Consider the following 13,965-nt stretch of genomic DNA (forward strand, 5'->3'; position numbering starts at 1 on the left):
TCAAAGGATAACACAACAGTTGAGGTCGTAACACTGGGAAGCGGCAGAGACAGGCTTGTGCTGGACAGTGCCCCGCAGAGCCCAGTGGTCACTGTGCTGCAAGGTGAGAACCACGGGCAAGAGGGCTCAAGATGACCTTGTAGCTTGGGCTCTGGGCTGTGACCCCAAAAGATACTGTGCTCAGTGTCTGAGGACCCAGAGTCTGTGCCCACAACTACTGCCTAGGCCTCCAGTCTCTGTTCAACCAAGACCCTGGTCCAAGGAGCAGGCCATGCCCGTCTCTGTCATTGGGCTGGTTGGCCCCACGGGACAGCTGCTCTCAAAGTCCTCCGCTCTGGGCAGCAATGCCGCCACCTTCCACCATCACCATCATCCTAGAGATAATAGCTGCCCAGATGCTGAAACCAGACCTGGCCACCCTCAAAGCCAAGTCCTTGATATGCCACCTCCCTTGCCAGTATGCTTCTCTCCCCAGCGTCGCCACAGGACAGCCTGCCTGAGTCACCTCCAGGTAAGCAGAGAAAAGGAGCTAAGGGCTAACTGGGTTTATTTCCTGCTGGAAATTCTCCCTCTGGTCCCTGACGAGCTTCCCTTTCTTTTGACCAAACCACAAGAATACGAAAAGCCGTCCAACTTTCCCTTTCATCTCAGAAACTCCAGCGACAACCTGTCTCGTTTTTTGGCTTCTCCTCTAGACACACGTGAGCCGCCACAAGTGGCTTCAAGTCCTCCTTGGAAAACGGTAAGGACAGCAAATAGCCTGGTCACCCAGGATCCGAATGCAGTAGCCGTAATACCATCAAGTCCACCACAGCTGTTATTGCGAACACTCACCAGGCAGATGAGCTTTGGAAGGCCATCAGGGGTGGGCTGTGTGTGTCTCCCCGCAGCGTGTGCACGGCCTGGGGTGCTTGTGGCAGGACACCAGGGGGAGGCTGTGGCTGTGGGGCTGGCTGTCCCGGCCGAGGGGCTCGAGCGGGGTTCCCCCACCGCCGGGGGTCCTGTTTCATCCACCGTCCGTGGATGCCCCACCGGGTCAGGTAAACCTTGCAAATGTCGTAGTTCATGGCTGAATAATAGAGCAGATCCAGGACCAGCAGGGTGAGCACGAAGAAGCCGTAGATCCACACTCCCAGCAGCGCTGTGTAGTTGCTGGGGAAAGAGAAGCAGAGACTGAACCACACTCCCAGCAGCACCTGCTCTGCCAGCATCCACCTCAGGATGACAGACAGACATCACGGGTGGCTCATCCCACCACCTGCCTTGTCTCCCTCGAACCCCATGTCCACTGCCCTGCCCCTGCCCTGTGTTCTAGGGTCCTTCCCCAATAAGCACTCTGCAAGAGCTCTGAGCTTTCTAAGCTGTGTATTGGGGACCCCGTAACTAGGGCCCCTACTTCATCCTACTTCTTCCTGTATGTGCCCTGGCTCCCTGCTGGCTTTGTGCATACCACATGTCCCTGGGCACTCCGGTTCCATCTCTCCTGGCCTCACTCCCTAGGGCAGAAGCTGGAGGCCTGCCATTGCCTTGGGACACACTAAACCAAGTCACACCCCACGTACCTCAGAACCCCATGCTATCTGCTCTCTGAAGGGGTGCTACACCTCCAGGCCCTGTGCAGAACTCCCTTCCCTGTTGTCTGTGACACTCACATCAGCTCAGCACCCACCCTTGCTGAGGTCCTTTCATTCTGATCACAGGGAAACCTTAATCTCCTCTATGACTTTTTTTTTTAAGCATCAGGCCTTATGTAGCCCTGACCTTGCTATGTAGCCAAGGATATCCTTGAATCTCTGATCCTCCTGCCTCCACTTCCAGAGCACTGGGATGACAAGGGCTTGGTTTGTGCAATGATGGGAATGGAACTTGGGACTTCAGGCAGGCTTGAAAACACTGATCGCTGAGTCACATCCCTGGCCCCTCCATCACCCCTCTCTTTCCCCACAGAGGTCACAGTCACCCTGCAGAGGTGGCAAGAGTCCTTTGGATTTAGCACCTCAAACAATATCAATCGGTGGCAAGCCCTGCTGACTCTCTACAGTTTGGTTGAGCACTGAAGCACACACCTGGGTCACTCCCATCCCAGGGCCTTTGCATAGGCCATGCTCTCTGCGGGGCAGCCTTTCCCACATCCCAACCCCTCCCCCTCTGCCCACTGTTCATGGTACCCTCAGGTGAGACTCTTCCAACCCCCCCCCCAGACTTCATTAAAGCCATCCTCTCCTCTGGCCCCTGTCACCTGGGGGCATATGTGTCCTCCTTACACCCCCTCTCCCAGGTTGGGGGTCTCAGTCCCCTAGAGTGGGCTGGTTCCAGGTTTGCCACTGCCACTGGGTTGCTGAGCTCTTGACAGCACCCGCCAGGGACTGGAGCTGTTTAAAGGAACCGGTTTATCCATGGCTCAAGTGACACCCACCTCACTCTATCCCCTGCCGTTGGCATCTGCTCGAGTGGGTGTGGGCCAGCCAGAGTGTGGAGAAGAGACTCTACTCCAGGGGTCCAGGCAGGACCCTTGAGAGCTGCACCCCCTGGAGGCCCTGTCTGCACCTGGGGCTCCTGCCTGCCTGACCTAGGAGTCTTGACGCCTCGGTCTGCTTTGCCCTGTAGTCTACGAGAAACCCCACCCATCTCTGGGGTCTGTGGTATATAGCCTGAAGTCTTTCCTCAACTTAGACTCCTGGCTCTGCATCTTCTCAGGCAGGCCTCTAGCTCCAGTTGGGGTCTCTGGTGGTGAGGTGGTGGCTATCCCCTGCCCAGCCCTGTTAGGTTGGAAGCCACTAAACCTACTTTCATTCTCTACTCAGGGGACCGTCTCCCAGCTGGTCAAGTGCTTAGACTGAAGATTTCCCGTCAGAGTCAGGGCACTGGGGGAGGGGGGCGAGGCTAATGGTGAGGCTCTGCTGTATTGTGCACCTGAAGCTCGGCAGCCTCAAGACAGGTGTTCAGAATTCAGTACCACTCAAGACTTGGGCTCAGTATCATTTAGGGCTCAGTCCCCAGCAAATCCTAAACACCAGGAGCCTTAGCTGCTTCCTGCAACCCCACCTCTCAGACAATACCAAGCAGAGGTGTGAATGACTGACAGCCAAGCCCTGGGCTTTTTATTAATGGACACTAGCTTTGCCTGGAAGTGTCAGGGCACAGCCGAGAAAGCCTGCCAGAGGAAACCGGCCAAGAGACCAGCTCAGCCCTTACAAGCTGGAGTCTCACGGGAGACAGATGTCTAGGTGGGCTCTGGTCCCAGGCACCCATCTCTCCTCAGATTTCTCTCTCTTGCAGCCCTCATGGCAGGGCTCTGAGAACCAGGCTGTTCCTGGTGGTTCCCATGGCAGCAGCCTGGGGGCTGAGGAGGCGGGGAGGGAGCAGGGCCGTTCTCTGCAGATGCTGCTTGGCATCCAGAGCAAGAGGGGTGGCCCTGCCTGGAGCTAGGAACACTCTAAAAGTGAGCACAGGGCGAGGGCAGCTGATGGTCCCTCTGCTCTGCATGGTGCTAAGAAGGAAGGAAATGGACCTGCCGTGCCTATGAGGGAAACTGGGCAGCGAGAGCCAGCTCTGAGGGACCAAAGTCTACTCTTAAGTTCCCCCATTCATTCTTCGGAGCACCTGGGCCACACCCAACACAAACAGCTCCAGAGGTGTCCCACCCAAGACTTAGGGACCAAGCCACCCCAGCTGTGAACTCTGTTGGGTTCAACTCCCCACCTAATGTGCACCCAGAGATTCTGGGGCTGGGTCACAGCTCGGCCACCAGGAAGCCTCCTGGAGCTTCTGAGGTTACCCTGGGGCCTGCTTTCATTTGTAAGACTGTTGCCCCATGAGACTGGGGACTCCCTGAGGGGAGGTAGGGATCAAACTTGTCCCTGCATGCCCAACACAATGTTACAGTGAGGACATGGTGAGAACTGAGGCTGGGCAGGGCACGGGCGGATGTGATACTGACCAGTGCTGGCCAGGTATTTGAGCTGTGTGAACGGCATACCCATGGTAAGCTGGGACACTTGCAGTTCTGAGCTCGTGCCTCAGAGTGATGACCCCATTTGAAGGATGAGCCCACAGGAGTCATCACATGCTACCACTCACAGTGGTTAATCCACTCTGGTTTTATAGAAGTGGAAACTGAGGTTCATCTCCTCAAGACTACGGAAAGTGAATTTTCTATTGTAAGGGTGACCAGGCCACTTTCCACAGCATGTTCTGTGTTCCTGAGTTAGGGATGAACCCTGCAGAGGGCTGTTCCCATTCCCACCCAGTCAACCCCACCAGTTGGCCAGGGATGCCACAATCAGGGTCTTCCTGCTCCGGTTGACTGGGTCATTGTTCTCATGACTTCACTGTGGGGACGAGGATTACCATCCCAGGCCAGGAGTTTAGAGCCAGGTCCCTACAACCTGAGAGTATGCTGAATCCTGGGAAATCCAAAGATCAGATCTGGGACAGACACCAGAGAGGGAGTGCCCGGCTTCTGTGCTCTCGTCCGGACTCCACCTGTACCAGGAATAAATGATAAGTCCTGTCCCCTCTCCCCTGAGCATTCTGCCTAATGAAAGATCGCTGTTCCATCCGTGTGTGTGGCTTGGTTGTAGGTGTCTGCAGCAGGGCAGTCTCCCCATCTGCCTGTTCATTCCTGTTTCCATGGAAGGCACTGCCTACAGGAAACATGCCCTGTGTGTGGCAGGTGGGGTGCTAGGACCGCAAACCTCTCCGCAACAGCTTGCAGCCCCCAGGCCATGCCCTCTCAGGCCTGCCAGCTGCAAGGATTTGAGTCTTTAATTTTTAAAATGTAATTTGAAATACACAATCTGGAAATTAACTGCATCCAGATGCCAGGGCTGCCATCTCCACCCCCAGTCCCACCCCCTGCGCTGCCTGCTTGGAGGGAGAAGATGAAAGACAGAGGCCGAGGTGGGGCATCTGTGACCGACCGCCCAGCCTCAGACAGTGGCGGGCGCCGTGTGCGGGACTGTGTGACTCAGCTTCCTTGGGGTTTCCAAAGCGATAAAAGAACCTTAGCGCTGGAGGAATCACAGTGTGTCTGTGGAGCGGAGCAGCTACGTCAGTAGACATCAGCAGACAGCTGCAGCCTGGCCTGGCCTGGCATGGAAATCCCCATGAAGTCATGGGAACAATGACCCAGTCAACCGGAGCAGGAAGACCCTGGTTGCAGCATCCCTGGCCAGCTGGTGGGGTTGGCTAGGTGGGAATTGGGAACAGCGTCCCGCAGAGTTCATCCATACTGAATGCAGGATACACCGTGGAAGTGGCCTGGTCAACCTTACAGTGGGGACACGGGCCCCGCAGGTGGGAGCCCCTGGGACCCAAATTCAGTTATTCAAAATTCACTTTCTATAGTCTTAGGGAGATGAACCTCGGTTTCTGTTTTGAAGTAGGAGTGATAGCATGTCCTACTTTGGGGGCGTAACCATGAGGCTTAGCAAAACAACGTGAGGCCCAGGAAAGAGAACGGACCTTGGAGGCTGGGGTGCAGCTCAGCCAGTAGAGTTTTTCCTAGCTGCATGAAGCCCTGGGTTTTATCCCCATTACTGCACAGAAGGTTCACACTGCCATGTGCCTGTAACCTCAGCCCTTGGGAAGGCGGAGACAGGAAGATTAGGTATTCAAGGTCGTCCTAAGCTACGTAGAGAGCTGGGAACTAGCCTGGGCTACATGAATCCTGTCTCAAACCAAACAGAAAGAAGTGTTGTGTCTATCCGGAGTGTCCAGGCAAGGAACCATGGTAGCTCTAGAAGATTTTTTTCAAAGATAATGATACGTAAGGAGCTTTTATACCTGACGAGCTTTGGCGGGACTGTGGGGGTGCGTAAAATGACTCAGTGATGCCCACGCTACTCTGGCAAGCCAGGGTCACAGTTCAAAGCACACTTCAAGATGCCAAGAGGCCAAAGGAGAGGCCACATGGGGGAAGCAGTGTGCTGGGACTCGGGCCAATAACTCCACACTGCAGAGTGTCACTGTGGCTACTGAGAAAGGAGGGCTTAGGCAGAGCCCGGAAAGAAGAGGCTTTGACAAGCTTGTCAGGCCTAGGAGTGTCAGCGGCTCTGTCTCGCTGGGGACCCCAACCATACGCCTGCAGGCCCCTCTGCTCAAGCCACCTCTTGGTATCCTGTCCCTAGAGAGAGAGAGAGAGGCAGAGAAGGAGAGACAGACACAGAGATAGAGAAAGAGAGAAGCAGAGACAGAGAGAGAGAGGAAAGAAGGGAGGGAGGAAGGAAGGGAAAGAGAGAGAGAGAGGCAGAGAGGGTGAGACAGAGATACAAAGAGAGACAAAGAGGCAGAGAGATAGAGAAAGAGAGAAATAGAGACAGAGAGGAAAGGAGGAAGGGAGAAAGAGAGAGAGAGAGATTGAGAGAGAGAGAGAGAGAGATTGAGAGAGCACAAGAGCTAACTACTCTCTCCGGCAACTCTAACGAAGGCCACTCCTGACTTGTCAGGGGCAAGGCCTGTCTGGGAGCGGTGCAGGGGTGCCTGTCTGGCCCTAATTTGGCCCTTGGCTGCCTGCATGGCTGGAAGCAGGCATCTTGCTGCGGTGGTGGAATTGGCAAAGCAGTCTCCTTTCATTCCATGGCTTGCCTTTCTTCCAGGCAGCCGGAACCGCCACACACCACTCTGCTCATCCAAAAAACACAAATAAATAAGGCAGCGGCTTCGACTAGGTCACCAGCCCACCTCCTGCTGACTCATGGTGGAGAAGGCGGAGCCCGCACTCTGAACAGGGCCCTCTGGGGTCACCACCGCTGGCTTGAACCAGCAGGCTGCATCTGCACAAGTTTGGATCTGCCTGAGGTTCTGGGTCTCCAGGCTCAGTGGAGATGTGACAGCTTCCCTGGCTTCGGACAAGGCCCAGCTTCCTGTACATGTGTATGGAGTGACAGAACAGGGTTCCTGTGTCCCTAACCTTGACTCATAAGGACAAGACCTCATCAACAAGTTTCTGGTCCCGCCCTTTTTCTAAGAGCCTATGAGGCTGATGGAGACTCCAGGCCCAGGGTGTCTGTGAGCCTAGCGTGACAAAGGCCTTAAACAGTAGTACAGCCAACAGGTGGTTTCCCACCAGAAGCCCACCCTACAGTAACCTTCTTGGGCTCTGTTTCAGCTGCCATCCTGACTTCTGCTTCCAAAGATACATTCTCGGCCGTACCTCTGCGACTGACTCTACCTGGAGGCCAAGCCCTGCGGTAGTTCCCTGGCCTGGACCCTCCCCACAAAGTCCATGGGCCTGGAAGCAGGACAGAGGGCTCCTGTGATCCCTCAATGGGGTTTGCTTCCCTCACAGGCCACATTCTGGCTTCTGTGGGCTGATTAGGTCCCCAGAGACTGAATCTCAAGAACAAGCCTGGTGATACAGAGACAGCTTAGAGTCCTCAGGAAAAGATCCCAACCAATTGGAAGGCCCTGCCCCTGGCCGGGGAACCCCATTCCTAACTGGGAGGCCCTGACCTTGGCTGGCAAGAATGTCTTATCTGGAAGGCCAGGCCTAACAAGGTCTCATCCCTCTCCCCTTGTTCTCTGCAAGGAGTTTGCCCAGAGTTACCTTTCCCTCCACCTGCGTCTACCCCACTTTTCTTCTTCTTTTTTAAAAAATATTTATTATTTATTATGTATACAATATTCTGTCTATGTGTATGCCTGCAGGCCAGAAGAGGGCACCAGACCTCATTACAGATGGTTGTGAGCCACCATATGGTTGCTGGGAACTGAACTCAGGACCTTTGGAAGAGCAGGCAGTGCTCTTAACTAAGAACCATGCGGTTCTAAGTCTGGCTGCCTCATCTCCCTTAGAGGAGGTGCTAGCGTGGGGGTGAGGAGCAGGGCCCAGCTGCCTGCATGGGCTCACCTCACATCCTCAGAGGGCCAAAGCTCTCCTCTGTGGAAAGGGGCGTACAAGGAGGATGCCCTAGGAAAGCAAACCCCACACAAGGAGGATGCCCTAGGATAGCAAACCCCACACCAGTCTGCAGGGTATATATGGGATGCTCCTAAAAGGTGCAGGCCTAGATGACCTCACAGCAAAGAATGACCAGATCCCAGCATCAGGGTGCCTTGTGAGCAGTTCCTGCCTGAGTCTCTCCCCTAAGGTCTGCCTTAGAAGACTCTCTGGAGTTCCTAAGATGCCTTCCAGAGTCCTAGGATGACTGTGGTCCCTACTCTCCTTGTGTGTCAAACTAGCTGTGGCTGGGAGTCCCGTGGCCTGCACAACAGGACAGGCAGCACAGACTCACGGATGCTACACCCAGGTGTGCTTCTGAAGGCTGAGGAATGAAACCTCAAGCTAAGCTTCAGAGATTCACTGTTCCCACTCCCTCTGGCAGCCAGCAACTACAACCAGGCCCCTGCTTGTGGGAAACCCTGTGTGAGCAGATTATAGAAACCTGTGGGCTTCCAAGGAAGGCTCCCAGACCCCAGATGCCAGACCTCGAGGAAATGTGGCTATGGGGTTTTCACAGGCTCCTATAGCACCCTGGAGTCCCAACCTCCGCCCTGTCCTACACTGCTTCCTCATGGAATTAGCCCGCGGTCTCACAGAAGGCTTAGGCCAAATTCCAGACTTGGTTCCAGCCCTGCTGTGATGGACGGGGACTTGCTGAGAGCTACTTCACACACAGGATTATTCCGAGGCCCAAGCAGATGGCAGGATATTCAGGGGAAAGCACCAAGCATCAGAGAAAGGAGTTCTCAGGAGCTGGCCACGGTGGGAGGAGGAGGAGTTTGGATGGGAGTCAGAGAGTCTGCATCTCCTGCCTACCCAGAGGAAAGCGGCACCTTTCCCAGTGTGAGCAGAGTCTGGTAGCAAAACCTCCAGCCCCAGCGTCAGACAGAGGCAGAGGCTCTGCTCCTCAGCACTGCTGCTCCCAGCACTACCACGGATCTTATCTACAGCCACTCCATGACACCCCTACCCAGACCCCTATCCTGCTTCAGCACCAGGAGTTAGCCTTGTGTGTACTGGAAAAGCATCCGAAGCTTCCTGTAATGTTAAGGAAGATAAGAATGCCTGACCATTGACCTGTTTTAGAGATACTTGTCTATGAAGAAAGAAAGAAAGAAAGAAAGAAAGAAAGAAAGAAAGAAAGAAAGAAAGAAGGAAGAGAGGGAGGGAGGGAGGGAGGGAGGAAGGGAGGGAGAGAGGAAGAAAAGGAAGAAAGGAGAAAGGGAAGAAAGAGAAAGGGAGGAAGGAAGGAAGGAAGGACCGAGGTCAGAAAATGTGGGCGTAAGCTTGGCGTCAAGGTCATTCAGTGACCCCAGATCTAGAAGGCTGCATGTAAGTTCTGGGGCTGTCCTGGGAGCTACTGCCTTGAAAGCAAGGAAGAAGGGATACAGAGAGATTGCTTCCAAGTGGTATAACTGGAACAGGAGAGAATCAATTGAAAAAGTGTTACGAAAACTGAGGGGGAAATTCATAAATAAAGATCACTAATTTTTATCATCTATAGTCAGAAGAGGAACGGGAAAGACGCTATTTCTGACAGCAACGTGAAAAGAACAAGCCAGAAACAAATGCGGACAGCACGCACGACTTCGCCACGAGGAAAATCAAAAGCATTGCGAAAGAAAATTTGAAGGGCTGGGCTTGGCTCAGTGATGAAACACTTGCCTAGAAAATCTGAATCAGTGGGCAAAGAAGCTATGTCTTCCCCCCCCCCCTTTTTTTCTCCTTCAAGACAAGGTTTCTCTGTGTAGCCCTGGCTATCCTGGAACTCACTCTGTAGACCAGACTGACCCCAAACTCAGAGATTCGCCTGCCTCTGCCTCCTGAGTCCTGGCATTTAAGGTGTGCACCACTACCAACCAGTGAAGCTGTGTGTTCTTGAGTAGAAACAGTAAACACGGGGGGCAGGAAGAGAAGAACCAATATCACAGAACGCTGTTTCTTCTATGAAGCTGTAACTCAGGAAATGCAGTAGAAGATACCAATAAGATTTTTGGTTTTGTTTTGCTGGGGGAGGGGGAGCAGGAGACTCACATAAACTCAGGTGTTTACAAGCCCAGGATAATTAAACCACCGAAACATGAAGGCAGACCAGAAGTCAGCAACTCACACAGTGTTACACCAGCATATGTACCACATGTACCAGTGAAGGTCATGAAGCCACGACACTCTGCCCTGGGACCTGTGTGCGGCTCATCATAGTGTAGGGTGAGTTTGAAAGTCACACAGGCAGACAGAAAGAAGGAAGACAGGCCAGGCTGTGGTGGCGCACACCTTTAATCCCAGGACTCAGGAGGCAGAGGCAGGTGGATCTCTGTGAGTTCAAGGTCAGCTTGGTCTACAGAATGAGTTCCAGGACAGCCTCCAAAGCTACACAGAGCAACTCTGTCAAACAAAACAAAACAAAACAAAACAAAACATGCAGACAGTTCAGCAGAGACACGGGGCTTTGTTGGTCTTTGAAGGTGATATGTTCCTCGCAGGCTCACAGGCTTGATCTTGGTCAAGACAAACTTGGTCCCCAGCTGGTGGCACTGACCTTTAGGACAAGTTAGGACACTTGCTAGAAGAAGTGAGTCACCAGGATCCAGACTTGAGTCTTTATAACCTGGACCCACTTCCTCTTCACCTCCTGCTTCTCGGGTACAGCCTGACCAGCCAGCTTTCTTTGCTTTCTGCCACGCTTTCCCTGCCTGCTACCGTGTCTTCCCTGCCTCAGTGGACTGTGTTCCAGGAACTGTGAGACAACGCAAGTCCTTTCTCTGTTAGGTCGCTTTAGTCAGGGTATTACATCGCAATGATGCAAAAAGAAAGTAAGACACTCTGTGTGTGGAAGAGATAATAAAATCTAACTCTTGTCAGAAAAGTTACATTGGAATAAACCTGACCTAGACAACAGATCAGAGACTGGAAGGCAAAAATCTGAAACACAAAATAGAAGACATAGGAGACCTTTTCAATGATCTTAGAAGGAAAGGCCTTTCTCAATAAGGGCCAACATTAGACACCATGAAAAAATAAATTGGTGTCCTGTGATCACAGGACCGCTGAGCATGTGCAAAAAGCATCTCAAAGTGAAGGGCACCCTGGAAAATATTTGTATCATATTTCCTTCATGTATAGAGTTCCTGTTTTAAAAAAATAAGAAAAACACAAAGAATATGACAGGAAAAAAAATAGCAAAAGTCACATCAACAGCCAGAAACACAAAGACCCCAAACCCAATGATGGACGGTCAACTCTGTTCAGAGACGTGTATGTCACTTTGACCCAACATGCTCCACTTGGTACAGCCCCCTGCTGCTCTGCCAGTAAAATTCCTCTGGAGATGTAATCTCAATGGATTACCTCCGAAGGATCAGTCTCTGCATCAAAGCTATTACCGATACTATTGGATAAGAACTGGATAAATGAAGCCAACAAACAGTTCCCGGAAATTCCACGCTTTGCAGACATGACCCCACTCAACTTCTGTAGCAGGATGGCCTGGTGGACACCCTCTACCCATTTCTCAGGTGGGAACAGCAAAGCTCAGAGAGTCAGGCCAGGAACCTAGGTTGCCTGAAGTCTTGCAGGCAACCTCCCCAGGGCAGGCGTGGGCAGTGGCTGGAGCAGTTGGGAAGGTGGATGGTACTCACTTGTGCATGTAGCCCTCGGGGCCGGCCGTGAGGTTTGCCTGCATGACCGCCTGGAACTCCGTCTCGTTGCAGCAGTATTTGAAGACCGTGTTGTTATGGTGACAGCACAGGACGAAGGTCTTGTTGTCTGAGAGCCGGGGGCAGTGGAAACCGAAGTGGTAGCGGCCTTTGTGGTCTGTGTAAGGCTCACAGACCCGGAAATGTGCGGACAGTACTGGAATATAGAGACACCAGGTTCACCAGGGTCCCCTTGGCAGCCCACAGGTGCCCAGCAGAAAGGACTGGCAGCCTGGTCCAGAGTCCTGCTAGCTCCTTCCCTAGGACCTCTTCATGGTCCAGGAAGAGCTTCACCTCCACCCCAAAGCCTCCTCGACCCCTGGTCCCCAGCTCTGTCACAAGTTCGACTGCTGTATCCCAGGCTGAGTGCTTCTTGAAGCCCACCCATAGGTGGGTCCCCTCATCTCAGCCCTTAGTGACTAGACACCTATCCTGTGTACCAAGGGCCTTCCCACTTAATCCACATGGCTACCCTGACAGGCAGGCTTGTGATGCCACTTCGCAGGTAGAGAAACTGAGGCTCAGAGGCCTACCAGACTTGGTGGAGCTCGTCAGTGGTGATGACCCAGCTCCTGCAATCTCCCCCGCCTCCAGCTTGCTCCAGAGTAGGCTGGGTGTGAGCCAGGCTCTCCTCCGTGTCAGCCTACGTAGGGCTGTAGGACCTAGGGTCTACTTGTACTGAAAGTGCCAGCTCCTCAGCACCTCACATTCTAGAAGCTGTTGCCCCAGACCCGAGCAAGGTCTTATCTGGTTCCCACACATACAGGGCTGTGCTAGCCCCAGATCGTCCCTCCCTGGCCCCACAGAAAGAGGCCCCTATTCAACCTCCTCTGCTGCAAACCAGGATGAACTGATGGTGATAAACAGGACCAAATGCGAACAAAACAACAATGGAAAAGCTGGAGCGGCTGTCTCTGGCTTAATTAGTATCTTCATGAAGGGCTCACTGTATCTAATTTGTATCACTGAAAAGGGGCTTCTTGGCGCAGACATCTCCCAGGCACAAAGGCCCTGGCTTCTGAGAGCTCCCACGAGAAGCAAGAAGCGTTGTCGGCTGAGAGGTTATTAGATTGCAGCCCACACAGCGCCACCGCAGGGGACCCCAGCAGGCCAGCTGGCAGGGGGTGGGCACCCTGAGAGCTGGCGCCTAGGCTGGCTCCAAAGGCCCTTCCCTGAAGGGTAGTTTCTCCTTCTGTGGTCATGAGTGGGAAGGTAGCGGCTCTCCAGGCTCCAGCCCACTCTTGTTCTTGAGAAGAACCCTGCTTGCCCAGGGACACAGAGACTACTTGGTGTGAAGCCCCAAGGAGACACGCCATTGAGTCCCATCTACTCCCATCATACAGAAGAGAAAAGCAAGGCTCAGAGCCTTGGCTCGCCAAGCATGCTAATCAAAATGGAGGCTCTCTGCCCCCTACGTAGCTCTTTATACTCATGGAGTGGGGCAGAGGGGGGACAGGTTTTGATCTATTCTGACACGCCCCTGCCATGGGGATGTCCATGTATTTGGGCTGGGGACCGCTGCCCCAGAGCAACTGCAGGCAGTGGGATTCACAGGGAGGGGCAGAGGAGAGCACTCAAGTACCATGGCATGGCTCTTGCATGGTTTGAAGCTCTGTTGTGGCTCTGTGTGCTCAGTGTGGGCACCTGGGAACGCTGAACACACCTAGAGTGCCAGCTGAAAGACCAAGCCTGGCTCTGGGACTAGCCCCTGGCCATGAGACACAGCATAGAGCAGAAGGCTGTCAGGCCTTTGCGGAGGTAATTGTCAACACAGGAGAGATGGGCAGGTACTGCCCAGGACCCAGCTCGCAGTCCCACAGCCATTCCTGGATGCTCTGGCCACTGGCCTTAACCATTTGCCAGTGACCAGAAGACCTTGCCACTTCCTCAGGGATAGAGGAGCCCCAGACTGAGACCAGGATTGCTGGGTGGATGCCCTGGTGGAGGATGGTACCCCAAGATCTTAGCCACCCCCTGGGACTCCTTCCTTCATTGGAGAAGGATCAGCACCCCAGTGGTGGAGACTCCAGGGAGCTCTTGGCATGCTTCCAGTGCAGGCTGGCTACCTCCAGCTCTTAGGGTTCTAGCATCCTAGCACTTGTGTGAAGCACGGTGAACCCCAGTTCTGGAATCAGCTGTTCTCCATTTGTGTGACTCCCACCCACTTGCCTTCACTGAGTCCCTGACCTCAGTGGTAACAAGAAGTGACTGGTTCTTTACACCCAGATTAATGAGGCCCAGCCTCCTCCCCGCCTCCATTACAGGAGAAGAGCTGGGGAGGTGAGGACCAGGGTCCTCCATCACAGGGGGAAGAACTGGAGCGGG

The 13,965-nt window shown here is 53.7% G+C and overlaps 1 protein-coding gene across 2 annotated transcripts in view; it reads right to left on the reverse strand.

Moving 5' to 3' along the window:
• Shisal1 (shisa like 1) overlaps positions 1 to 13,965 on the reverse strand; it is a 65,427-nt gene that overhangs the window by 24,702 nt on the left and 26,760 nt on the right. For both annotated transcript variants that reach the window (XM_085678514.2, XM_085678513.2), the window contains exons 3-4: positions 11,584 to 11,797; positions 835 to 1,152 (exon numbers count right to left, since the gene is read on the reverse strand). In XM_085678514.2, coding sequence (XP_085534640.1) covers positions 835 to 1,152; positions 11,584 to 11,797 — 532 coding nt within the window. The remainder of the gene's footprint in view (positions 1 to 834; positions 1,153 to 11,583; positions 11,798 to 13,965) is intronic.

The sequence above is a fragment of the Myodes glareolus genome, chromosome 19 (assembly GCF_982192425.1).
Source record: "Myodes glareolus chromosome 19, mMyoGla1.1, whole genome shotgun sequence".
Lineage (NCBI taxonomy): Eukaryota > Metazoa > Chordata > Mammalia > Rodentia > Cricetidae > Myodes > Myodes glareolus.